At 52.6% G+C, this 24,326-nt stretch overlaps 11 protein-coding genes across 11 annotated transcripts; 6 read left to right on the top strand and 5 right to left on the bottom strand.

Moving 5' to 3' along the window:
• Nucleotides 1-292: 292 nt before the first annotated feature.
• PG998_011416 (uncharacterized protein) lies at nucleotides 293-3,281 on the bottom strand (the record flags this gene model as incomplete). The annotated part of the gene is given in 3 exon segments (XM_066878232.1): nucleotides 293-1,843; nucleotides 1,855-2,758; nucleotides 2,845-3,281. The coding sequence occupies 3 exon segments, from the start codon at nucleotides 3,279-3,281 to the stop codon at nucleotides 293-295; spliced, it is 2,892 nt and encodes a 963-aa protein (XP_066727286.1).
• A 468-nt stretch (nucleotides 3,282-3,749) lies between these two features.
• On the bottom strand, nucleotides 3,750-4,803 carry PG998_011415 (uncharacterized protein; the record flags this gene model as incomplete). The annotated part of the gene is made up of 3 exons (XM_066878231.1): nucleotides 3,750-4,475; nucleotides 4,561-4,640; nucleotides 4,728-4,803. 3 exons carry the CDS (start codon nucleotides 4,801-4,803, stop codon nucleotides 3,750-3,752), a joined length of 882 nt encoding a protein of 293 aa, XP_066727285.1.
• A 460-nt stretch (nucleotides 4,804-5,263) lies between these two features.
• PG998_011414 (uncharacterized protein) lies at nucleotides 5,264-7,243 on the bottom strand (the record flags this gene model as incomplete). Its single annotated transcript, XM_066878230.1, has 5 exons — nucleotides 5,264-6,193; nucleotides 6,255-6,845; nucleotides 6,895-6,991; nucleotides 7,050-7,111; nucleotides 7,163-7,243. 5 exons carry the CDS (start codon nucleotides 7,241-7,243, stop codon nucleotides 5,264-5,266), a joined length of 1,761 nt encoding a protein of 586 aa, XP_066727284.1.
• Nucleotides 7,244-8,032: 789 nt separating this feature from the next.
• On the top strand, nucleotides 8,033-8,941 carry PG998_011413 (uncharacterized protein; the record flags this gene model as incomplete). The annotated part of the gene is made up of 1 exon (XM_066878229.1): nucleotides 8,033-8,941. One exon carries the CDS (start codon nucleotides 8,033-8,035, stop codon nucleotides 8,939-8,941), a length of 909 nt encoding a protein of 302 aa, XP_066727283.1.
• A 483-nt stretch (nucleotides 8,942-9,424) lies between these two features.
• PG998_011412 (uncharacterized protein) lies at nucleotides 9,425-10,257 on the top strand (the record flags this gene model as incomplete). Its single annotated transcript, XM_066878228.1, has 2 exons — nucleotides 9,425-9,436; nucleotides 9,508-10,257. 2 exons carry the CDS (start codon nucleotides 9,425-9,427, stop codon nucleotides 10,255-10,257), a joined length of 762 nt encoding a protein of 253 aa, XP_066727282.1.
• A 98-nt stretch (nucleotides 10,258-10,355) lies between these two features.
• Nucleotides 10,356-11,678, bottom strand: PG998_011411 (arsenical-resistance; the record flags this gene model as incomplete). The annotated part of the gene is made up of 4 exons (XM_066878227.1): nucleotides 10,356-11,009; nucleotides 11,061-11,147; nucleotides 11,209-11,351; nucleotides 11,423-11,678. 4 exons carry the CDS (start codon nucleotides 11,676-11,678, stop codon nucleotides 10,356-10,358), a joined length of 1,140 nt encoding a protein of 379 aa, XP_066727281.1.
• Nucleotides 11,679-12,762: 1,084 nt separating this feature from the next.
• PG998_011410 (uncharacterized protein) lies at nucleotides 12,763-13,949 on the top strand (the record flags this gene model as incomplete). Its single annotated transcript, XM_066878226.1, has 3 exons — nucleotides 12,763-13,026; nucleotides 13,128-13,299; nucleotides 13,375-13,949. The coding sequence occupies 3 exons, from the start codon at nucleotides 12,763-12,765 to the stop codon at nucleotides 13,947-13,949; spliced, it is 1,011 nt and encodes a 336-aa protein (XP_066727280.1).
• Nucleotides 13,950-16,599: 2,650 nt separating this feature from the next.
• PG998_011409 (HET-domain-containing protein) lies at nucleotides 16,600-17,013 on the bottom strand (the record flags this gene model as incomplete). Its single annotated transcript, XM_066878225.1, has 1 exon — nucleotides 16,600-17,013. The coding sequence occupies one exon, from the start codon at nucleotides 17,011-17,013 to the stop codon at nucleotides 16,600-16,602; it is 414 nt and encodes a 137-aa protein (XP_066727279.1).
• A 1,140-nt stretch (nucleotides 17,014-18,153) lies between these two features.
• Nucleotides 18,154-19,819, top strand: PG998_011408 (F-box domain-containingprotein; the record flags this gene model as incomplete). Its single annotated transcript, XM_066878224.1, has 2 exons — nucleotides 18,154-19,624; nucleotides 19,698-19,819. 2 exons carry the CDS (start codon nucleotides 18,154-18,156, stop codon nucleotides 19,817-19,819), a joined length of 1,593 nt encoding a protein of 530 aa, XP_066727278.1.
• Nucleotides 19,820-20,981: 1,162 nt separating this feature from the next.
• Nucleotides 20,982-22,191, top strand: PG998_011407 (uncharacterized protein; the record flags this gene model as incomplete). Its single annotated transcript, XM_066878223.1, has 2 exons — nucleotides 20,982-21,799; nucleotides 21,924-22,191. 2 exons carry the CDS (start codon nucleotides 20,982-20,984, stop codon nucleotides 22,189-22,191), a joined length of 1,086 nt encoding a protein of 361 aa, XP_066727277.1.
• Nucleotides 22,192-23,120: 929 nt separating this feature from the next.
• On the top strand, nucleotides 23,121-23,975 carry PG998_011406 (uncharacterized protein; the record flags this gene model as incomplete). Its single annotated transcript, XM_066878222.1, has 1 exon — nucleotides 23,121-23,975. One exon carries the CDS (start codon nucleotides 23,121-23,123, stop codon nucleotides 23,973-23,975), a length of 855 nt encoding a protein of 284 aa, XP_066727276.1.
• Between the last annotated feature and the right edge of the window lie 351 nt (nucleotides 23,976-24,326).

The following is a 24,326-nucleotide window of genomic DNA, read 5'->3' as shown; positions in this document are numbered from 1 at the left end:
TCAAATATTTGGTTAATTACTGTAGATGCTGGGCACCCCAGAACAATCAACATCCTCTTCAAATCAGTGGTCCTCGACGAACGATCCGATGCTCTCACATCACGCTGTAATTCATCCCGATCATCCCATAGATCCTTAAACACGACGAGATCCCCTGTTACCTCAATGGCGATATACACTTCCTCTTGTAGGTCGGCTCCAAGAGCAACAAAAAGAGCAATAACATCTAGAAGCTTCTGCGACTGGATGCTGCCAATCCTCTTTTTGCTTGCAACATTCCATATGGACATGATCAGTGCTCTGAAAGGTGTTTCAAGAGTCGTAATGAGGGGGCGCCAGCACGGTCTCCAATGAACGGGTGGCGACGTAGCGTTTCGTTGCATGGGGACGCGCCCCAGCCCAAAAGGTCCTCTATCACCTTTATACGACGTTCTAGCTCCCCCGAATCCCATCCGGAACTGTTGAAGAAGCAAGCGTGGACGAGAAGCTGCGACATTGTGTTACCATCAATGTTCCGGCTTTTTACGATGGGTAAGAGGCAAGCCCATATATCGGGCAACTTATAGGACCACATCGAGGCCTCGACGAGGAATTCGTGACGATGATACACGGTAGTCTCGCCATAAACACGAACCACCGTCGATTCTGGAAGCGGTATTCTACGGTACACTTTGGGTGTGCCGTAGACGTAACCATAGTTAAAGAGCTGCTCGAAAATAAGCAAAAGCCGGGAGAGCTCTGTTCTCGTGGATTCGACGTCGCTTCTTTTTACAATTGTCTTGTAGCGCAGGGGCCACAATAAATCGAGGAGAAGACAACCAACCCAGTTCGAATGGTATGCAGGGCCGCGCCTGGAATCGTTACAATAATACTGTGGCTTCTTGAACAACCGGTGAAATGTCAGGCGAGCCTCGAAGAGATGCAGTCGGGCACGCTCCCCAGTAAAGCTGCCGCAGCTCAAAACCAGGTGCCCCGCGTCTGTGTCTGTGAGGAAGTCTTGGGCAGTGCGGTGCAGAAAGAAATATGCCGAATATTCAGAAGCATAGGGAACCAGGCTGGTGTACTCTGAAATTTGCCACGGTGACTGCTCTGCTTTCCATTTTGCACGCTCTTTGGCTAGGCACGTAATAAGCCCTGCGCAGCGGCTCGCCGTCTCCCGCATCGTCATCTCACAGGCTTCTATCAACGATGTCACCGGCATATGATTGGAAGGATCGGTTTCCAGGAGACGGTCTGCCATCCCGGGAGTTGTTGCAACCATCATGATGAAAGGATTGAGAGGGCAACTCACGGAGGCGTACTCCTTGTCAGCGAGTGCCAATTGCAGGTATGAGGCTGCGCGGACTTTTAGGCGACTATCGTTGTAGTTCATCCTAGCCCACATGTCTGCGTACAGGTCGGCAAGATCCCCAGGCAAGCTTTCGATTCTAGATTCCAAGTCCTCCATTGCCTCATCCTCATTTAGAGCCTTTGTGACCGTCGTAACAGTGAGGCATAGCCAGAGGAAAACTCCCTGAGCCTTGTTCACTAGGGTTGCTACGAGCCATTCTCTGAGCTCATCTCGACTTGGTAGCCTTTCCTGGCTGAAGCAATGCCTTGCATGATCCAGCACAAAAGTGTTGGATATACGGATATGGTATTCAGTCGGGACGATGATGTTGTCTTCACCGTACCGCCGAAGATCGGTATGATTGAGCTGCTCAAGACGAAGCTGCGGGTAGACACCTAGTCGCTTGCAGAGCAGCGGCTCTCGACGCGAGCCAAGACATATTTTGACCTTTCCAGCCGGCCCTTGAAGTTCTTTCAGCTCTTCAACAACTTCGAGCAATCTCAGCACACCATCCTTGGGAGCACTTCGTCTAGACCGTCAATAAAAATGGCTATCGGCCTCGAGTAGTGGCTCATGACTTGTTGCAGAGCGCTCTGTAGTTCCTCGGTCGACCAGTCTGTATCGGTATCCTTATTTGACTTATCGTCGTGGCTTTGAAGGAGCTGGTCAATCGCCACGTTCTCCTCGAGGAGCAGCTGGTAAAGTGTTGAGCACAAGAGGCCTCTGATGCTCTGCTGCATAGCAGTACCAGGTCTCCAAAAGAAATGAGATATGATGACTGCGCCTGGCGCCCATAGATCCAGATACCTCCGAAGTTGGGGCTGGTTGAGAATATATTTTACGAGAGTTGTTTTGCCCGATCCGGGATTGCCACTAATCCAATAAACTCTTTCTGTCGATCTCAGCCAGTCGGAAAAGCTGTCCCAGGAGTTGATTGCACATGATAATTCTTCGTCAGACCCAGACTCGGACGTATAATCAAACTCATCGTCAGAAGCTCTTTCCTCAGACACACCATCAGATACGTAGTCGGAAGCCTGGGGCTCATTGACTTCACTTCCATCCCGCAGTATCCATTCAAATGTTTTTGGGTGCGAGGGGCCGACTAGGCTTCGACGCTCGTTCATGCGGTCGAACTTGAGACTCCGCAGGAGCCGATCCCTTTTGGCGTCATGATGTGCGCCTTGGCTTTGCTTAATCACACCTTCAAAAGCCGCTCCGATGTTCTTTTTTGTGGACTGCTCAAACTGCATAGCTGTTTGGGTGACATGAGACATGACAGCCTCTCCGCTCCTGCTAATCTCAATTGCGACATGCTTCTTCATGAGCTCGGTGGCGTTGGCACTTCCTTGGCGATATTCGTTGAAGAATGCACGGAGGCTTGCGTCGAGGGACGATAGACTACTGTCCAGGCTCACTGACTGCTCGCTGCTCAAAGTCAGCAATGCTAGATTGACGTAAAGACACCAAACCACGGATGAAGGATTATAGGGTGCTAGGAAGAGGCGGCTTACTGGATTCTAGTTAGGAGACCTGTTCGCAAGACCCCTTCTGCGCCCTTGAGGGTCTGATTTAGCTTGTCTAGACGCCGTTTTCTCCATATGGTTTTGGCCGCGATCCTTAGCGTTGCGACTAGAGTCGCCCTGCTGGGTGGCCCGTTGAGGAAGTTGACCTCCTCTCGTAAGTCCCGACCGGCGCGCTGGCATTTTTCAGCCAGCTTGAGCAGCTGCTTGTCCTGAGTTTTGGAATTCACTGCCGGTACTGCTGCTATGTCCAAGCGAATCCGGCACGAGAGGTCGTCGAGGATGCGCGCGTGTTCTTTGAGCGCGGGGTCGAGCTCGCCGTTCTGGTACACCTGCTTGACAATCCGTGCCGTCTCGAGTCCAACCCCGATGACCTGCAATGTGTTGCACGCCAGGCCCAGGGCCGCTATCGGCTCAAGCCCGGACATCTTGAATTCGTTCTTTGGCGGTCTTCTGAGCTTTAGTATGGGGAAAGCCAAGGTAGGGGTGGTTTAGTTTGGGGCTCCAAATGTAGGTTTGGTGAGATGGCGCCCCATCAGCTGGAGCCTGATCTGAAGAACGCCCCGTGTGATGGCGATACTCAGAGCATTGTGTAACAAGCTCCTAATTTGGGCTTAGACTTCCTGCATAGCCAGCATTTTCTAGCATGGGAAATCAATGCAGCCTGGGTCTTCCACCCAATAGCGAGACCAGTGTTGGGCTCGGGCTCGGGAGTTGACTTGCCTATTGGGCGAACCAATGTCAGCAAATCACAGCGCCAGGGCATGGTCAACCTAGACAAGGGCGAAGACGCAGAGACGCTTGAGCCCATGATGGGTATTGCCTCGTAAATACTTCTTATATATCAATATTATATTGCCAAATTAGTCCATTGCTGCCTGCAGTGCATTGATACCTCACAGCTCCTCCTTTGGCATCTGGTACTTCTGCGCATCATCCCGATTATACGTCGTCGCCGGCTTCGAAGCGACCGAGGGCATCATGCGCCCATCGAGCTCTGCGACGAAGTGATTCGCGTTCGGCCCCGGGCTGCGCAAGTCCTCCATCATAATGGGCGATGGAGCCGAGTCCATCTCGACGGGGATCTCCTTGCCCGTGCAGATCTCGTGGGCGGACCACGGGGAGGAGCACTGGTCGTCTTGTAGCACCTTGTAGGGCCGCACCTTGTCGTCCTCGTCCGTGTTTATCATGAGTGACTTTCGCTTCTTCCGCGCGCTGTGCCGCTTGCCGAGCCAGTAGAAACAGCCGGCCAGTGAGCCCACGAACACCAGGATGCCGGCGACGACGGCGGCTAGCAATGCCACATGGGGCTTTTCGTTCCCTTCCGGTGGCGACGAGGGATTGGTCGCCTCCGGCGTGGAAGTGGCTATGTCTGTGTTCGTCGTGGCCGTCGTCGACGAGGCCTTGCTGTCGACTTGCTTATTCGCCGACATGGGGTCTAGCGTGCCGCACGTCGACTTCTTCGAGTCGTCGCATTCCTTCTTTTCCGCGGCGTCTCCTTCGGTACCGTCTGCACAACCTTTCCTGATCTCCTCGCAGATGAAGGTTGGCATCGTTCTCGTGTAGTACACCAATCCAGGCGCGGTGTTGTTGGCACAGGTACAAGCATAATTAAGCGTCATCTTGATGGCGGTGGTTCAGAACGTTAGCTCCGAGTTGGACATGACAAAAAGGAATCGCCGCCTGAAAAGATCCTGGAGGACTCACATGATCGCATGAGTTTGCACCCAAGCCGGGGCCTGCGCACAGCTCGACGCAGCTGTTCATCTGGTCTTTGCACCATGATACTGTCGTAGCAGCGTCAGTAGTCTAAATTCAGGTGCGGCCACGAATGATCCAAAGAGCGAAGAGGGCTACTTCGTTGCTGGACTTACGTCGAGTTTCGACAGGGAGAGAATTAGGATTAAAGGCCCCCTGGGCCGACCGGGCAAGTTGGAAGCCATCGAACATGACGAGACATAGCAGCAACAACTCCCTCATCGTGCAGGGCGGCGATGCTATATCATATAATCATCTGCAGGTTCTGTCGGCATCTGCCAGCGAAAGGTAGAAGAATATGGTAGTCGTTGTTGAGAAAGTTGACCAGAAAGATCATGGCAGTTAGTGGAAGCGGCTGTTCTGTCTCGGGCCATAATGGCTGTGTTGTGTTGGATTGTGGGAATGTATGCAATCCCCTTTTCCCGAAGGACGGATAGGATTCGGACCCTTGCCAAAAAACATTTGAGCAACCCCATATTCGTGTTCAGGAACGAAGATCAATTAGCGAATTGGCAAAAGGACCAATACGAGAGAGGCAGGAAGGCACAGCATGTCAATACGTCGCGCCGCAAGCCAGATGCAATTGGCCCGACTCAGAGCGGCACGACAAGGGGTGGGTTCGCTGCTAAACGGGTGCCTGATTTTCTGCCGTTCAAGGACCCATGTCGAGGGATTCGACGAGCGTGATGGAACGAGTCCCAATATCATTACTGTGATCATGCAGGTGCAATTCGAGAATGTCATGCAGGTTCATGGCCTCCCGGACTCGGCCAATTGCGCGATTGCGGGCGAGTGTCTGCCATTCCTCATTGGGCAGTTCGTCATCGTCGCCTCGATAGGCTCGGATGAGGCGGAGCGCATTCTCGGCCTCTTCTCCCGTGGTCGCATCGCTGCTGCACAGCCGCTGCAGGCCATTGAGCTGGTGCTTCCAACCCCGGAGTCTGTGCAGCAAGGCGCTTTGGGTGTTATCATTAGTAGTAATAGTAGTAGTGTTGGCAACAGTGGTGTCCGAGGTCTTTTTCCTCTCTGTCAGCCGGCGTTGGCCATGCTGCCATACTTCCCCGGCTAGAGCCCAGAGACCGAACTCAACATCCTCAACGACAATGGAGCCTGTTGTGAAGCGAAATGGACTACTGACAAACTCGTTCAGTCTATGAGACGCGCGATGGCTAGGCTCGTCCTCGTATCTCTTGTAGAATACATTAAGGCCATACGCATTCCACATCGAGAAGGTCTGTGGAAGTTGAGTATCGAGCTCTTCCGAGTGCAACATCGGCGGCTGTCCGTCGAGCAAAGACAACAATGCATCGGCTTTGAACAGGTACGCGATGAGTCTGCTGCGCTGTTCGATGTTTGCCAGCACGAATGGAAGAAAATTGCCTGGACGGTAGTTCTTCGTCTGGGCTTCTGCGACTGTTGGATCGAAGACACCGACAAGTCTCAGGTGAGCAATAAACAGGCTGCAGAGCAGACGCGACCGAGGCATTTCTTTGCGGAATATGCCAATGATGATGTTGAGCAATACGGCTTGATACCACTCCATTGGCCACTGTTCGATTGTTGAACCACGAGGTGTCTCGGTCTATCACAGGAGCCCGTCAGCTTTAATGACAAGATATGGACAGTTATATCAAGGTACCCACCAAGCGTCGAAAGAACTGGCTCATCATGACTTCATGACAAGCAAGAGCTTTCGACCTGGAGTTCTCTTGAGCGTCTCCCTTCAAGAGGATCCCAATGATAATGACTGACGCCACAAGCCGGAGATCGTCTCTGGGCAAGTCAAGTGTGATCGAGTGGAGAAATGGCCAAGCATCGTGAAAGGTTTTGAGATACGTCTCCAAATGTTCTTCGGCGAAGTTCTCAAATTGCCTGCTAGGTTGACGGAGAAGTGATAGCGAGCGCGACCGACCGTCTAACAGAATTCGGTGAATCGCCTCTTCTGGGCCCTGTACCCTGAGTATTTCTCGCATATATTCGACATAGCCGGTGGGGTCGCTCTGCTCCTCTTCCCCTCGAACAGACATCATACCAATCATCTGCACAGGATCAAGCGATGATCCGGCACGAGAGCCTGCTCGCTTCTCTGTCCGTGGTGAATGAGAAGGGCTGGCGGGTTTCTGTGGAATTTGGGTACTGGTCGCGACTTCATGCTGAGGTGCTTTCTTGGCCAAGGAGCAGGTGATGCCTCTCTTGACACATAACGAACAAGGGGTTCCGCCTACACATCGAGTCTATCCAGTGTAAGTCAAGTTGCAAGTACTATATGGACGACAGACGTACCTTGTTACTGTGACAGGCCTCACAGGCTCGCGCAACACCCCTTTTCCCATTTGCGACCGTCTCGACATGCCTTTGAAGGTGACGCCGTAACAAGTCACTAGAGTACGCAGTCAGCTCACTGATCGTGATGGTAATATATGATCTAGGCTATATACTTACCTTCGCGTAAAAGACCTATCGCATTGCGGACAAACATGGGAAGGGCTGCCATGTGAGGCTTGATGGCGAATCAGGTGTTCTTTTCGTATGAAGCTCTTCCCGCACTGACATGTGTGTCGCGCTGCCTCCTGGTCGCTGCCCGCCATGGTCGTTTGAGGCTGTCGACCAAAACCTCAATTGCCATCAACATGATGATTATAAATTTCGCATGCTCAAGAGTCATTTTAACGAGCTAATCTATGCCCCGGTTGATTAGTCAGGTACCGGCAATCTGTTCAAGCCGGAGTGATGAATGTGAAAGTCCCAGAGGCAACCAAACCGGCATGTGGGTGGGATAGAAGCTGGGGGAAACCGGTGGGATGACGAGCTAGCGTTTTAGTCCATCCACCGGCGCGGGCAGATTGTCAGTATCTTTCGCACTTCTCGCACTTCTCGGTGTTACGAGCTGTGTCGCTGAACCAATACCACATTAATGAAGACGTGCGTAGTAAGCACTGCAATTGCCTTGCTTTGCTATATGCGAAATGTCATCAACGTCCCCATTCAATCAGTTATCCCGACTGGCGACTCGTACGAGCACTCGGCCGTGGACTCGGCCGATATCCCATCGGCATCCCACCGGTATCCCAACCTACCGGCCGGTGGGTTGAATCTCCGTGGGCATGAGGGATCAAGTAGTCGTCTCGTATTACTGTATTTGCGGATCCGAGTAGATGCTCGTATAGTCGGCACAATAATATGTCCATGATCTGTCACATCATCGAGAGAATAAGTCGAGATGGAAACATACTTAAACCCAGGTTGCAACCCTCTGCTCAAGGACTTTCAGAATGCATCATCACAATCACATTTCCACCAACACAACCACTACTCAACTACAAAGTTCAAAGTCCCTATCTCAGCACTTTGCAGCCCCTGAGCAAATCCCCATAACTATTCACACACACATACCTTACATACCAAGACTCTAGATCCCACTATGTCTTACACGATCAAGAACGTCGCTATTGCTGGTGCCGGCGGCAACCTGGGCAAAGTTGTGACGCCCTCGCTCGTTGCCAGCGGCAAATTCAACATCCGCGTCCTCACCCGCCAGGGCTCATCCACCGCCAGCCTGCCTAAAGGCGTCGAGGTCATCGAGGTCGACTACGCCTCGCCGGAATCTTTGAAAGCAGCGCTGGAGGGCCAAGACGCCGTCATCTCGTTGATCACCACGCCCGCCGCCATGACGCAGTTGGCGCTGATCGACGCCGCCATTGCCGCCGGCGTCCGGCGCTTCATCCCGTCCGAATTCGGCTCCAACCTGGCCAACCCCAAGACGCGAGCCAACCCGGTCTTCAAGCACAAGGTGCAGACCGAGGAGTACCTGGTCGAGAAGGCGCGGGCCACGGGCCTTACGTACACCTTCTTCTACAACAACGCGTTCCTCGACTGGGCGCTGCGCGCCAACTTCATCGTCGACTTCACGCAGAGCAAGCCCCAGGTGCTCGACGGCGGCGACACGCCCTTCAGCGCCACGACCATGCAGAGCGTCGCCGACGGGCTCGCGGGCGTCTTGCTGCACCCCGCCGAGACCGAGAACCGCGCCGTCTACGTCCACGACCTCGTCACGAGCCAGAACAAGCTGCTGGACCTCGCGCGTCAGGCCCGGCCCGATCGCTCCTGGGAGCCCGAGTCTGTGGTGCTCGACGACCTCGTCGCCGTTGCCGAGAAGCGCATGGCGCAGGGCATCTTCGACTTCGAGACTATTGGGCCCTTCCTCAAGCGCGCCATTGCTGACCCCGAGTGCGGGGGCGTCTTTACGGGCCAGTTGGACAATGAGCTCTTGGGAATCAAGGGGAAGACGGACGAGTACATCTTGGAACTCCTCAAGGATCACCTGAAATAAAGGTGCTCGGCGGGCGGGTCGGATTAGGGGCCATACGTAATTGATTTCGTTGTGTTAGCGTAGCGTACGGGCACGGAGTTGGTGACATGGCCTGGACGAAGTGGGGGGAAGCCTACAGGCGGACCTGATAGTTTTCCTTTTTGTTTATAAGCATGTATCTCTCAATTTTATCTCAATTGTATGGACAATCTTTTCCACATGGTCGCCTTTCAACGAGTCTACTATACATATATGTAGGAAGAACCTCTCTCTAGTGCTATCGAGATACGGTGAAATTTGCTGTGACAATATTTCCATGTGAATGAGATGAGGATGCCGTGCAGCCGGTCAAGTGGAGACAGACTGCACAGTAAATAGGCGGTTCTCAAAACTCTTGCAAAAGAATACTCGTCCATCGATTCACCACTTCAACGCCCATTGCAAGACACCCGCAACAAAATGAACTAATATATGTGACAGCTGACTTGCGAAAGAAGGTACATGATGCCTAGAAAGGTTGGTTTTTTCATGTGGAAGAGACGTGGAAGATCTAATAGCGATCACAACCACTGACAAGGAGATCACAGGTCAGAGTGCCCGCTGACCGCGAGGCCAACCGTCAAAGTCAACAGCAAGCGCGCCAGCGCCAGCGAGAGTATGTCGCCAGTTTGGAAAAGAAGGTGACGGAGTACGAGAGACGAGGGGTGCAGGCCACCATTGAGGTGCAACGGGCTGCGCGGGCAGTGGCTGCAACGAACGAGAAGCTCCTCGCCTTGTTGAAAGTACATGACGTGCAGGATGCCGAGATCGAAGCTTTTCTTCGGGAACCCACACCGGAGCAGGGCGCGAAGGCGACAGCACCACCAATCGCTTCTCCCAGCTGTGGTGCCTATGTGCAGATATCTAACTCGTCGCAGTCGGCTGAGATGCCGACTAGCCTACCACCTTTAAAGATGCATCCCTTATCTGCGTTACTATCCACGGAAAACTTGCCTAAAGCAGCCACTCCGCGTTTACCCTCTCAACTTCCTCCCGGACGAGTTCCTGGATGCAACATACCGACAGCAAACATTGGGGATTCCGAACAGACGAACTCGTGCGGAAAGAATGCGCCAGGCATCCCATGTTCTCCCGATGCGGGTGCTCAGCCAGTGACGAGCAAGTACCAAGAAATACCAGGGCAGGAGACTTCTTGTGACACCGCTGCTAGCATCATTTCAGAGATACATGGGCTTAACGATCTTTCCGAAGCGCGCACTGTCCTCGGATGCACCACTCCCGGCTCGTGTTCTGTAAGGAATATCCGTCTATTTGAGCTGATGGATAGAACTGGGTAATACCCGACTGGGCTATGGAGAGCCACTAGGTACAGAGACATTCAAATATTTCCCCGTCAATTGCTCTCAGTTATGCTCTTCGTTAGCTTTTATTCTTGTTATTTCCACTTATACTGGTCTCCCACCAGTCTCACGATGTACACAAGACCGAGCAACACGGGCACCTCGATGAGCGGGCCAACAGTGGCGGCCAGCGCCTGGTCGCTATCGGGCCCGAACGTGGCGACAGCGACAGCAATGGCGAGCTCGAAGTTGTTGCTCGCCGCGGTGAAGCTTTGGGTGGCGGCGAGAGCGTAACCGAAGCCGAGACGGTGGGACGCCCAGAGTGTGAAGGTGAAGATGACGACAAAGTACATGACGAGAGGCGCGGCGACGCGGACGACTGACACGACCTGATGCACGACCTGGTGGCCCTGCGATGCGAATAGCACCAGGATGGTGTACAACAGCCCGATCAGCGACCAAGGCGCCGCGTAGCGGAGGAACACGCGCTCGTACCAGTCGGGGCCGGCCGTGGAGCGCAATGCGAACCGGCTGATGACGGCGGCGCCAAGCGGGATACCCAGGAAGGCGGCCACGCTGGTCGCTACGACAGAGTACGAGACGTCGATGTGGCCCGAGTCATGACTGATGACTCGGATAAAGAGCACGGCCAGGGGTGCGAACAGGACCATCTGCAGGATGGAGTTGACGGCTACCAAGATGGCGCAGTACTCGTTGTCACCACCAGCGAGGCCAGTCCATATCAAGACCTATTTCATGGCGTTAGAAGCTGCCCCTCATGCAATGGAGTCAATGCGTACCATGGCAATGCATCGTCCTAGGCCTACGAGGATGAGACCTGCGCGAAGCTCACTCTTGTCGGGAAGAAATGCCCAGGCGAGTGCGAGCTACCATCACGTGTCAGCGCTGTGGAAGTCGCAAACGAAAGGCGCTGGTTTCTTTTCTCACCATGAGGAACGGGGCCACAATCCAATTCATGAAGACGCTAAAGGCGATCTGTTTCCATATGCCTCTATGACCCATGATCTCGTGCAGAGACTCGTATCGGACTTTGCACAGAATGGGATACATCATCACAAGCAACCCAACAGCTAGAACCCAGCGAGAGAAAATGTTCTATTAGTCGGCGTCTTCGCAGCCATGAGGATGATCACGCACATACCTATGGGAACGGAAACACCAACAAACTTGCCCTTTTGCAACGCGGGGCCGGTCTGGGGAACAAAGTTGCCGAGGAGGATACCCACGACCATGGCCAGGAAGATCCAGACGGCGAGGTACCGGTCGAGTAAGCCAAGGGCTTTGAAAGCCGATACTTTTTGGGCATCATGGTGCTGTTCAGGAGCTGTCGCTGAACCGGTTTGGCTTTCCACGGCGCCGGGCGAGGCCTGGTCTTTCTCATTGCGCATGGCAGCCATCATGAGTATTGATGAGAAATTATCGATCTTGAATACATATCGTTTCTCTTCGTGATAAAGCTGTTTGGCATTCTTTATAAGTAGGCTGTCTTAAAGGCACGTGGCTGGCCTGGCCCCGGTGTAAGTCGGGAGGTTATGAAGCAATTGACCAATCAGAATCGGGGCATGACAGGTTCTCCTTTCGCGGGTTTTCTAGCAGATAGAGAACTATGTCAAAGTATACCAGCCCTTCTTTTCCAAGAAGCATTATACTCCATCTGGTGTTGCACGTGCTATGCTGTGCTCGATATCCCCAAAGCAGAACTTTCTTTTCTAGCTACCGGCCAATTTGGATTGTGCGTTGGCTTTAATGGCTAGATTCTCGAGTCTCTTGAACGGAGCTACATCGCACTTGACTGCACAATGTGCCTGTTCCCCCATGTTCATCGTTTTCTTCTTCATATTATTGTATTCTTCTGTTTCCCTAGAGAAAGACAAGCGAAGAAAACAGACGGAATGATGCGATCTCTGTTCAGTCTTTGTGCGACAATGGTGATGATCCGTAGGTGTGCAGGCAGTTTGTGTTGTTTACCTGGATTAACCTCGACTGTCCAGCTCATAGGGCATTGTTTTAGGTGGGGTCCTACTTGCAGGCGTGTCAGCTGCTAGTGAACGTCCCCCCAAACTCGAGACGGCAGCTGCAGCCTCTGCCGCGACCCGCGACCCGACGCGCCCTGGAATCTATCTCCATTAAAGCTTAGCGGGCTTAGGTAACCCTTGCACCTGTGCTGTGCCTGAGTTCCAGTGCCCAGAAAACGTCACAGCACTCACTTGCCAGTCTAGTTCCGCAAGCAAGCTTGCTTGCCTCACAGCCTCATCAACTTCTTGCAGGACAATTCCATTTTGTTTCTCAAACAATGACCGCCAATTGCTCTAAATCTTGATTCTTCTCCCATACCAAAAGGTCTACGTCGTAGCATTAATCTCTCCTACCGCGCGACATCCTTTATTCTTCTCGCTGGTGCGCCGCCGACTTTTATTGCCCAGCTTTTCGGTTCGCGATCCAGGTACCCGCAAGCAGCAAAACCCAGTCGAATCACATACCATGGACTCCAGGTCGCCCTCGCGCGACCGATACGGCCGCTCCCCCACGCCCGCTTCACGATACTCGCGATCGCCCTCGCCTGTGCGGCGTCGTCGCTCCCCTACCAGATCTGCATCGCCCGCGCCGCGCCGCAACGGAAGGTACCGCGATGATCGCAGCGAAAGCAGAAGCCGCAGCCGCAGTCGCAGCCGGAACCTCAGCAGGACTCGCTCGCGCAGCTTCAGTCGCGGACGAAGCGAGAGCCCTTTGCGAGGAAGCACCAAGGTCAGTTACTTCATACCCTTTTCCCTTCTGCTTTACCTTTTTCTTCGCCCTTGTGGTCTTCGTTCGTCCTCATCGCCGGCCGCTCTGTCCGACTCGAAAAGACGATTTCCCCTACTCCCTTTACGCGCCGCGCGGGGCACTTGCTAACCTGGAACAACGAGGTACAGATTGTAGTCGAAAAGCTCACCAAGAATATCAATGAGGAACATCTACGCGAAATCTTTGGCCAATATGGCCACATCAATGATCTAGACCTTCCTATGAACCGCCAATGTAAGCCACCTGATCGCGTGACCCGATTTCCCCCATGAGTAGCGCATCATTTACTGACCGTCAATGGATCTGCAGTTGGCACGAATCGCGGTACCGCTTACATTCTCTTCGACTACGAAGCCGATGCCGAAGCCGCTATTGCGCATATGCACGAGGCCCAGGTCGACGGCGCCACCATCAACGTCTCCATAGTCTTGCCCCGGCGCAAATTCTCTCCCTCGCCGCCCACAGCCAGCCGTGGTGCCAATATCGACCCGCGGGTCCCCGCGCCCGGACGTGGAGGCGGTGGTCGAGGCGGTCGAGGATTTGGAGGTGGCTTTGGAGGTGGACCTGGAGGACGAGGAAGGCGCGGATCGCCTGGTAGATTTGGTGGCGGTGGAGGTGGCGGACGCGGAGGAAGGGATCGCGACCGAGACAACGTCGACGTCTACCGTCCAAGAGAACGCACTGCCTCCTTGTCACCCCCGCCGCGCCGTGGTCGCTCGCCTTCATACGGATCGCGATCTCGTTCGCCCCCGCCCAAACGACGAGGTGGCGGTGGTCGTCGCGGCGGTGGTGGGCGCGACAATGTGGATGATGAGAAGAACCGCAGCCCTAGTTACGACAGCTACCGAAGCCGCTCGCGAAGCCGTGGTCGTGGGTACCGCTAAAATCAGCCGCCCTACGGAAGCCGTAGTTGTGGGAACAACGAGAATCTGACGCTTGATCACTAGAATCCGACCCTCGAAGCGCATGGACGACTATAAATATGACAGGATTCATTCGTGCGCTGTATTGTGTTTAAGAGAGGCGTTCTCGGGATGGGACAAAAAGATCAATACCTAGGCTCATAGGGAGAAGCATGGTTACACATGGTGAGCATTCTCACTGCTGTAGTCAGAATTGACGTTACTTTCGGAACTAGCTGTTCTCCCATTTTCCTGGCGCCTATTCCTTCGTCTATGTGCAATCAATTCATGTCTACGTCCTGGTCCAACAGACCCCAGTTTATCTTGCGGTATCTGGATACATACCCGTCGGATTAAAGTCGTTGGCGCAATAAACGTGGATAGTACACGGTCCGTAATTATCGGTATACCGTGTACAATATCAACAACAAGCTCTGCCTGGTATGGAATGCCGCCTGATTTTATCCGCTGAAACCCAACCAAATTATATCTGGTCGTTGGGAGTACTCTGTGTTCATAATGAGAGGTAGATATTTCGGACATGATTGTGGTACGCAGTGTCATCCCCGCTCATTGACCTTTCTGGAACCTGGACATGGGTGGCTTGCTTCGAGTCACTTAATCTTGATGTACTGCTGTCAGCGGCAACAATTTACTCCCCATCTCAACTCTGCCGCCGCCGCTATTAACGCGGTAGGGGTTATGGCAGTGGGCAGAGCATCGCCGCTCAAGGTCGAAGCGCCTTCTCAAGCAACAAGGGAACGGTGAGTTTCAGGGGGGCATCTCCTTCCATGAAGACAAGCGCTGGTAATGAAAATCACATGCCGCAATGAACGTGTCTACATCATGCCCCCTTTTTCTCACTATATTCACTCCAGCAAAAATCCAGCAAAAATCCAAAAACATACAACACCGAGGATTCCCAGGTCGTCACCGACCCTAGTACTAATTCGGCTCTCTGCTGCTTATATATGGGAGAGCGGACGGGATCCCTAGTATTCAGCAGGATGTGGTCGTATGTGAAAGGAATAGTTGTTTTGAATGCTTATAAGTGCCCTGTTAACTCAGAGAACGCAGGTGGAGGACGGAGTGTCTCTCGCAGTTACTATTGCTGCTGGTAGTCAATTGAAGGAAACGGGGCTCGAGACCATTTTACAGTGCTGCTGATCGCGCTACCTGATCCCGGCGGCGGTATAAACGGCGGTGTTGCTAAGGTGGTGGTGGAGGAAGCTCACTGCCCTGCGACTCTGCTCTTCGCATTGATGTTGCTGTTGTGGGACGAGGTGGGATCAGATTGAGCAGATCTGTAAGTTGGGTTTAATGAGAGAAATCATTGACCATAGTACTTAACCACACGAGGAAGGCTCTAGAGTATACGTATGCATGCATTTCTATCTATGTGGCCGTCCTTTGATCAACAATTGGCTCATCCTTCTGTTTGGTCGCCTTTCCACGAATTCCTAGATAAGTTTATCGGTCTGCTTACTTCGACCCAGAACCCCCTCCCTGCCGGGTGCAATTCGTTCGTCACCCTCTATTGGATGACATTCGTGACCAGAGGTTTTATTCTCTCACACGAGTGCGTTTCTGGCAGATTTGAGGGATTTCTAGTAGTCGCCTCAGTGTGTTTAGAGACAGCCTACAGTCTGGTCTCTTAGTTTAGGATGCTCTGTAGAAGCACAAAAGTTGCGATATGATATATCGATTGGCGCGAGGTCACGCTTTCAAGGTGCCCCATCGAGATCGACATAAGCCTTACAACACCAAGTTCCCAGTGCGTAATCTCTTATATTCAGGTTCGAAGAAGTCGCTAAATCAGCGTCAATCTGCTTGACTAGGAGCACCGCCTTATGCTTTGTCTTGTCATTGAGTCGCTGGCCTTCCTTATAGCAAAGCCCTAGGAACAAAACAGCGATAAATTTCTAGACCATCCGTCCTTGGATGAATCACCTGCTACACCAAGGAGCTCTTACAGATTCGACCGAGATAATTCGGTGTCAAATTCATAGGCATCCAAGTACTTCCCTGCCCACTGATACCATTATCATTTTTAATCGGCTCTAAACACTCCGCGGAAGACTTGTACGAGACTGAATTGTAGACTCGTTTGCCACCGAGATTTCATTTACTAGTATTGAAGCTGAAATAAGATTGGCATATACGACCGCCATTGTAGCGGCTTGTGACGAAATCAATCATCATATCTGAGTTGAGGCGGTATTACGATAGCCTTTCCTTCTGTTCTAGTATAACCACGGCGAGTCGAAGTTGACACAAGTTCTGTGCACCAAATCCTCTGACACACCATCGTTTCTCCTTGACGAAGTGTCTCAAGGAAGGGCCGTAGGTAGATTTGTACAGCCTCCATAGAATTGCTTTCGCCATGGGCCGAACAGTGTTCGGCATATCGCATTTGTCGCATTTCTTGTAATTCAACGCAGCTCAATACCAAAACAGGACCGCAAACAAGCGAAATGGTAGCAAGCAAGCATAGTTGAATCGTATAAGCCGGGGGCGCCATCTGGTAGTTTGGTATTTGCAAGCTCTGTTGCTCCCTTGAAAAGTCTCCGAGTAGACGACGGCCGCGAATTGAGGGATGCCCGTGAACTGTGAAACGACCGGAGTCCTTAAATCAGTCCGGACTGGGTGCCAAGAGCCCCCATTCATTCGGGGCCCGGGGCCCTCTTGAATGGGGCTCGATGCCGTATCTGGCTCCCGCATCGGGGCCTGGCATCTTCCACGCGAACAAGGATTCATCAAAGGTTTCCTTTAGCAGCTCATCTTGAAGCCTCATGAAGGCGCCCATACCTTCGCCATATAGAGGTGTCGAATGAACACGGAATATGCCTAGCATACTGTAGGCAATGTCTTCATCGCGGCCGGTTGTGCGTCCTGCCATCCAGTTCATCTTAGTAGCTACACAGGCCGTCTCAAATCGCCTTGCCCCTCTGAGAAAAGCAGCTTCAATTCCTGTAACATCTTCTAACGCGTTCGCCACTTCGGGTTTCGTTCCCAAGTAGGTGCAGTTCATGTCGTAGAAGCGCATATTCCGTGGCGCAAGCAGCTCTTGGAGAGTCCAGCCTCGAGAGAACCAGATTGAGGGCTGGCCCTGACTGTCGATGCTATGGAATATTTCGGGGCCCAATGCACCAACATCGGTTTGATTTGGGTTCGTATTTGATTCGTAGACAGTTCCCGCTGTTGGGTCAAGGGAGCTGATCGTTGCTGAGCGCTGCTGGACATCGCAGAGATGCGTAATGCACACTTGCGCATCGCGGTACCACTTGAATATTGAATTGATAGACTCAGTTTCCTCAACGGTGCTGGTCTTATTGATGCAGCAGCTGTCGACCCAAATTCATCTCAAGCCCATTTTACGGGCTGTCGTATAGGCACCATAAATCTATGATAATTGAGGGGTCTGCGATGGCGTGTTGCTGCCGACGAGTTCGGTGATGTGGTTTTTGAACCGATCAAACGTGATTTCCTGGTCAACCCAGCAATGCGAGAGAACATCATAACCTTCTTGTCTAAATTGGCTTTGCTCGCCAGAGCATAGCTCAAATGTGTTAGTGCCTAGGACAGTACATAACCAATCAACCAATCAATGGCCGTTGAGAATTTATACTACGCACCTGCAGCAACCGACTTTCTGTAATGTTAGGCAATGTTGGCGGACAATTTGACAACTAGGTCACCCCTCCAAGCCATAAACCCACCGTCAAACCTGCTCTCCTCCATTTGCCACACACATGTGAATACGACTGGATAAAATCCCACCTACAGCTCTCTCCTCGAGGTTGGGTGGCATCAAACTCGACTAATGAGAAGTTCATTGACGCCATCTTCTTTCCCAGCCATCTACCATCTTGCCATCGTCACTTTTCAGAACAAAACGTGGATCCGCTTTCGGATCAACGCCGAGCCCGATTGATGCGATTCGAGTTGTCACTGTGACCTGGCTTGACCCGTTTCTATTTCCACGAACGTGTTACCGTACATACCTTGCACTTGCCATACCCATACCGGCATATCTAATGCATCCATGCCAAACCGAATAGCTCCGTCTCACCAACTTGCCCGGCTAGCATTCCCATGGGCCTGATGAAGGATTTGGAGTTTTCTCAACCTCCCCTTGTCCAGCTTGAGGTGAGAAACAGTGCATCGCGGCAATAACGACAGCACCATGGCAGCGGAAAGAGGTGCAGGGCGACAGGGCCTCATCACCGGTGCTAGGTACGCTGGAATCAACCCTGAGTATGAAGACAGTGTCTCGGCCGTCAATGGTGTTTCTGATGACGCTCTACATTACCCCGCCATCAATCACATCAGCGCCTCGGTTGCTACGACTAGCCAGGAATCTACGGCAGCTATGACCATGTCAGAATCACAGCCGGAACCTGGAAATGGCGATGTGTTGCAGTTGCCACCGGAGCTCATCGACTCCATCTTGGGCTACCTTTCACCGGTTGAACTGGCGGTGGTCGCACAGGTGTGCCGGAAGTTTCGCCAACATGCCGATGCCGACGTCCACTGGCAACGGCATGTTCAAGCGAATGTCCCAGGTAACACGATAACTTCGCCATATCCGTGTGAAACATTCCGTGAGCTTTATATATGCCACGACCCATATTGGTTCATTCCCCGAAAGAAGATTTGGTTCTCCGATCGCGGCCTACCTGGCCAGATGATCGTGGTTCAATACGATCAGCGACGCGGCGTCATCGAGGGCTACCAGATCATCGCCGTCAGCAGCATTCAAGACTATGAGGCCTGGGTTTCTGATCAGAGTGTCTTCATCCACCACTTCGAACCGAAGGTGCGGCTGCACCGTGACAAGCCCGTCATCAAGTTCAGCCCCCTTGGCCGGATCAACCTGGCGCGCAGCGACTCTGGTCCCAGCACATTCGCACCTAAACACCAATTCTTTTCGGAGCAGCAGATGCACATGAACAATGTCTCCGATCCGCGATTAAGCAACATTATACTCGCAAAAGAGCTGACCGAAGAGATGCTCCAAAACGTCATGACTAAGGATTGGCCGTATGGCTTCGTTTGGCCCCCGCCCACCTTCCCAACCTCGCACCGCGTCAGCGCGGTGGCAGCCGGGATCATGCCCATTCAGACCCAACTCTTATCGCGCTCGTCACCTTCGATATGGAAGCCCAGCGCACGCTCCGAAATCTCCGAGCAGTGCTTCCGTCTGCGGCAGTGGATGGAAATGGGACCGCCGACCCTCGGAGTCCATCTCGGCGAGGAGTTAGTGACCTACTCCACCCTCGACCCCAAACTCTATACTCCGACCAAGGAGAGGCCGTGGCGAGGCATCTGGGTCGGGGACTATAGTGGTCACGGCTGCGAGTTCTTATTGCTCAACCAACCCGACGTCGAAGGAGTAACTGATGTGCCGCTGGAGCGCATGGAGTCAGAAACGGATGCTGAGTACGAGGAGCGATTCCTACAGGAGAGGGTGTACAAGGGTCGTTTGGAAGCTATAAAGCTCACAGGCGACCCCAACGTGCCACGCGGCGAGTACACCTTCATCGCGAAAGACTTGGGTGAGGCAGGTTTCGTCGAGGTTGCCCAAGAGGACCCGTTCCAAGGCGCTAGGGTGGTCAAGAGCACAGGTCACATTGCGCATACAGGATTCTACAATGGTGAGTGTTTTAGCGAACTTAACTTGATGATTACGCTCCCAAAGGCATATACTGACAACATCTCATCATCCAGATAAATACATGGAATCTCAGCTCATTCTGATCTCACACAATCGGCTTGCGCAGTACTGGGTCGATTTCGGACACATCAGTTTCTTTGGACGTGTGGATATCGACAGTCTCCTCAAAGCGTAAAAACATGCTCGGCGCCACGTACACCACGCTACCAGACTACTTGCTTGATGCACCTGTCGATAGTCTTCGATAGTCTTTCTACACTGGTACATGATATCGCTGATCGGATCGGCGGCCTGGGTCATGTTGCGCCGGATTGTCTGGATTAGGTAGTATCCTAGCTCAACGGGATTTTCGTTCTGTAATGAACTCGGTACCATGAAAATACACAGGTGTTTGTATAGCAAAAGGATATGGAATTGTCGAAGATCATAGTCTCGGAACATGGAAATCGATGTTGTGTTGTTAAAGGTTTGCACCGTCGCACCGTCGCAATGTCGCAGGACTCACAAAAGCCAGCCCCAGGAATCCCCCACAGTGACGCTGTGGGTGGATTGGCGGGGTTGAGCCTATGGATTCTTCCATACACACAACCACTTGGGTGGGATTTTGCAGCACGATATTGAGAGAGTTTAGACCGATATTCACTTGATAGTGGACTGGAATCACATGTCAAATAAAGGTATATATCGGCTCCTGGTGACCAGAGATACATAGATAATGGCGGGCTAAGATCAATGAGGCTTGAGTTCTGTTGCTGGCTTGAAGATGGAAGCGAAAGTGGACCATCAGCTTTCCTCGCTTTGGCGGTGGTCCAAGCGCGCAAATTTCGACGTCATCAAAGAATGAAGCGAGGCGGAAGGTCCCCCTTCTTTTCTTGTCTTTGTTAGGTACACACTGGTGAGCCCGACATCCTGATCCCTAACCGACTCTCTGCGACGCATCTCCTCCCTCTGTATCCCTGTCCATCTACTTTCCTACTTTCCTGCTTGTCGCATCTTGGTAGATCAGTGCCTCATACGGAGAAAGAAGGCTGTCATTATCTAACGCCCGACCGTTTACATCGTCGTGAGGTTAAGAGAGAGGGGACTCACTGTCTGCCCGCGATCACTTCTGTTCAGGCGAAGGGAGACCCCGTGGCAGGTCGATTTAAGCTTAGATTTACCCCAGATCGATTATCATCTCCGGGTCACCAATCCCTACCCGCTTACTCATCTGCCGAGACATCGTCGCTCCACTCCAGCACGCTCGTCTACTGCATCTACCCTCACCTTTGTGCGCAAGCGACTCGCCTCTATTTCGGGCTCCTTGGACCCGCCATTGTTTCTCATTCTCTCTAAGAATGGCCGCGGCGAAGTACGTCCTGCGCGTGACGGCAGGTTCAAACTATGACGTCGACACACACGAAGTAGTCCCCGTCAACTCATCGGCGCCGCTGAAGGTCTCAAACGACTTCATGGACGTGGAGCTCAATGTCCGCGTGCAAAACTATCAAGGCCTACCGAGGAACTCTCCCAAGACGTCTGCATACTTCTCACAGCCACCTCATGACTACAATAAGGACCAGTACAGCATATCTTTCCGCTTCACGCCGAAGAAGCCGTCGCCCGGATCCAGTGCAACGGAGAAGAAGTCCTCGGATGAGCAGGACGATGACGAAGAGGACGCCCCCAAGCAGCCTTCGAATGGCATCTCCGCCTCGGATCTCCAATGGGGCAACGACTTTGATCACCCAATCCGAGACCGCCTGCCGCCGGGATTTAACACTGCCATGGGCATAGTGAAATGGTGGATCGACCCCGGTTTGGACGGCGACGCCTATGCCGACGAGCCCTACCTGTACGGACACGCGCTCTCATCCTTTAACAGCGTGCATATCGGCGCTGGCGAGAACGACCCGGAAAAGGGTGGGCTTTGGTTCGACGAGGGCGGCGACGAGGCTGGCCTCGAAAAGCGTCGGGCCATCGGCGCCCCCGACGGGGCCAAGCAGCGCATGAAGTGGGCACTCCGTGCCGATAGCAAGGAGAAGTGGCTGTTTGAACACGGCAAAACGTACGGCGTCGACTTTTACAATCCCTATCTGGACTTTGGCGATTTCAGCTTGAAGCTACCCGGTTTCACGCTGCCCATCATGAAATATTGGGATGGGCAAGGCCTGAGGTAAGTTACATTATACCCCAAAGCCCAAATATTTGCTATAATACATGCTTCGCGTTTCTGGATTTATCAATATCAACTCAACTGTTCTTCCCAGGTCAAATCCCAAACGCTCACACCGCCTTAGATATGTACTCCGGAACAAATCCACCGGCGATACCTATCTAGTGGTGCTCTTCACGCTCTACCTCAAGGAAGACGTGAACGAGGACGGGTCCCTGAAGCCCGAGGCACTGGCGAGCCACACGTCACATACGGCGGCACCTACGGAGATAAGCAAGGCAGCAGATGAGCCGGAGGACGAGGCTGCGCTGGAAGAGGCGCGTAAGAAACTCGAGGGACTGGACACTGGCAAGTCTGCCAAGGGGGACAACAATGACGACGAGGTGGATTGAGGAGAGTTCGGATACCGCCATTCGGAGCCTAGCCAGTTGGTTGCAACGAAGCATTGGCAGCGTGGAATTTTTCTTGCATACAAGGCTACGGAATAGAGGATACATACTTGTGGAGAAAGGTGGCCGAGATGATTGTATTGGTTTAGAACAAAGAGCTCATGATCGAATAGAACCCTGGCTGAACATATCTCCGATATATCTAGGTTATCCATGTGTGCGCTGACCCTCAGGTCTTGCCTAGCAAGCAAATCACGTTCTTTGGGCTCCCTACTTCCAAGAGCTGAAGCTGTGGATCTTCATGATTGGAATGAATGTTACAATAATACCCAATCGGCGATTCATAGACCAGTGATAGACTATGCGCGTATTTCCAGGTATGGCTAGCCTATGCGTTTAGCATGATGAGCGGGTTTGGAGTGCGTATCAACTTCCATCTTCTAATCACCGCAATACGTGACTATCTGATTACTGAACAATCTACAACGATGCTATCGTCGGTGTATTTTAGTGTCACTGAAGAATCTATCAACTTCTGGTAGCTGGGTCAGGTTAGTTTGTACGTAACGGAGAAGGAAGTTTTGAGTTTGGATATTTCTGGTATCAGTCAAACCAACGTCCATCGCATGACAAGAGAAGGAAAAAAGTCAGAGTTCAGTAATCACTCTTTCTCCGGTCACTCTTTTCATCACTCTTTCTCCGGTTACTCCCTATGCTCGTATATAAGCAGCCAGTTTCTCATTCTATTGTAATTCTCTCTTCCTGACCTCTTGGTACATATCATTTCATTCAACATTCCACTAGTCAATTCTCTTCGCCATCTTCCTCCTTCCAACGCCTTCACAGAACGAACCGATCTGCTGGCTACTTTCGTAATATCCAACACACACAATAATTCAGAGACATTAGAAGAACAAGAAAAAAGGAACGAAATGGCGCCTACCTTCCTGCCACGAAATGTCTCGGATGCTGCTTCTGGATTCAACAAGTCGACGATCTTCGGCGGCGACAGCAGAACAATGGTGACCATGGCGCCTGCGACCGTCCCTAATGCTACCGCTACTGTGTACCAGGGCGACCAGTTCAAGTTCGACGCCCGGTCCATGGGTTTTGCCATCGGATTCCTGCTTCTCTTCGGCGTCTTCTTCGCCTGGCTTATCCTGTCCGATTGCTGCGGCAAACACCGCTTCAAGATGCCCCTGCGTCGCCGCCGCGCCCCGCGCTCTGCCAAGTCCGGAGCTGGCTCGATCTTGCCGTCGTTCTTGAGGAGGAGCGCGCAGCCGGCGCAACAACAACCTATGCAGCAGAGCACACAGTCGGCCGCTGGTACTGCAACCACCATCACCAGCGCCGCGACCGCTACTGTGGTCGCCACTTCCTCCTCCTCCGGTGCCACAGCCCCCAACTCTGGCGACGAGCCTTTCGACGCCGCCGCGCAGATGGAGAACGGCGCTGCCAACGGCAGCAGCGGCAGCGGCAGCGAAGCAACCGGCGAGACGGCTACGACTACCACGAGTAATACGACATTTCCTTCTTCTTCCCCTCGCGCCCACCGTAAATCCAGTGGCGGCGTTCCCGCTGCCACCAACGACGACGGAAGACCTCGTGCGGCTGCCGCTGTTGCTGATGCTCCTACGGCTCCCTCTTTCAGGAGAAGCACCCCTCCTAGGCTCCCTACCCCCAACGGCATGCCTTCTGAGGACGGAGAAAAGCGAAAATCGTCACATTCGCTGGGAAAGGCGGTGTTTGGTGTTTTCTCCAGGAATGGGTCGGCCTCGCAGGTTTGAGTTTTGCTAATCGGGACGTTGTCGGCTAAGGTGAGGTAGATGGTTCCTGTTTCTACCCACCCTCCTGGATTACTTGCATTGCCTGGGGCCTGGAGTTGGGGGTTGTGGAAGAGGCTAATTGAGCTTCTTTTCTTGCTGTCCTTCTGGGTACTTTGACACTATTAGGTCGTACCATTTTGGGCAAGGACAATTTTGAATTACTTAGTTCCATCTATTTCTTACTTATTCTATCCCGATTACTTAAATTCCTTCTTATGTTCCAAGGCTGTTCAATGTGCTGAAAATCAACTTCCTACTATTCCAGCCAAGCCTCACTGGGCTATTTGGCCAACGGCTTCACTTCCAAGTTCT

The sequence above is a fragment of the Apiospora kogelbergensis genome (assembly GCF_038363985.1).
Source record: "Apiospora kogelbergensis strain CBS 113332 chromosome Unknown utg000007l_segment0_segment0, whole genome shotgun sequence".
Classification (NCBI taxonomy): domain Eukaryota; kingdom Fungi; phylum Ascomycota; class Sordariomycetes; order Amphisphaeriales; family Apiosporaceae; genus Apiospora; species Apiospora kogelbergensis.
This window is presented reverse-complemented; position numbering and strand designations above follow the sequence as displayed.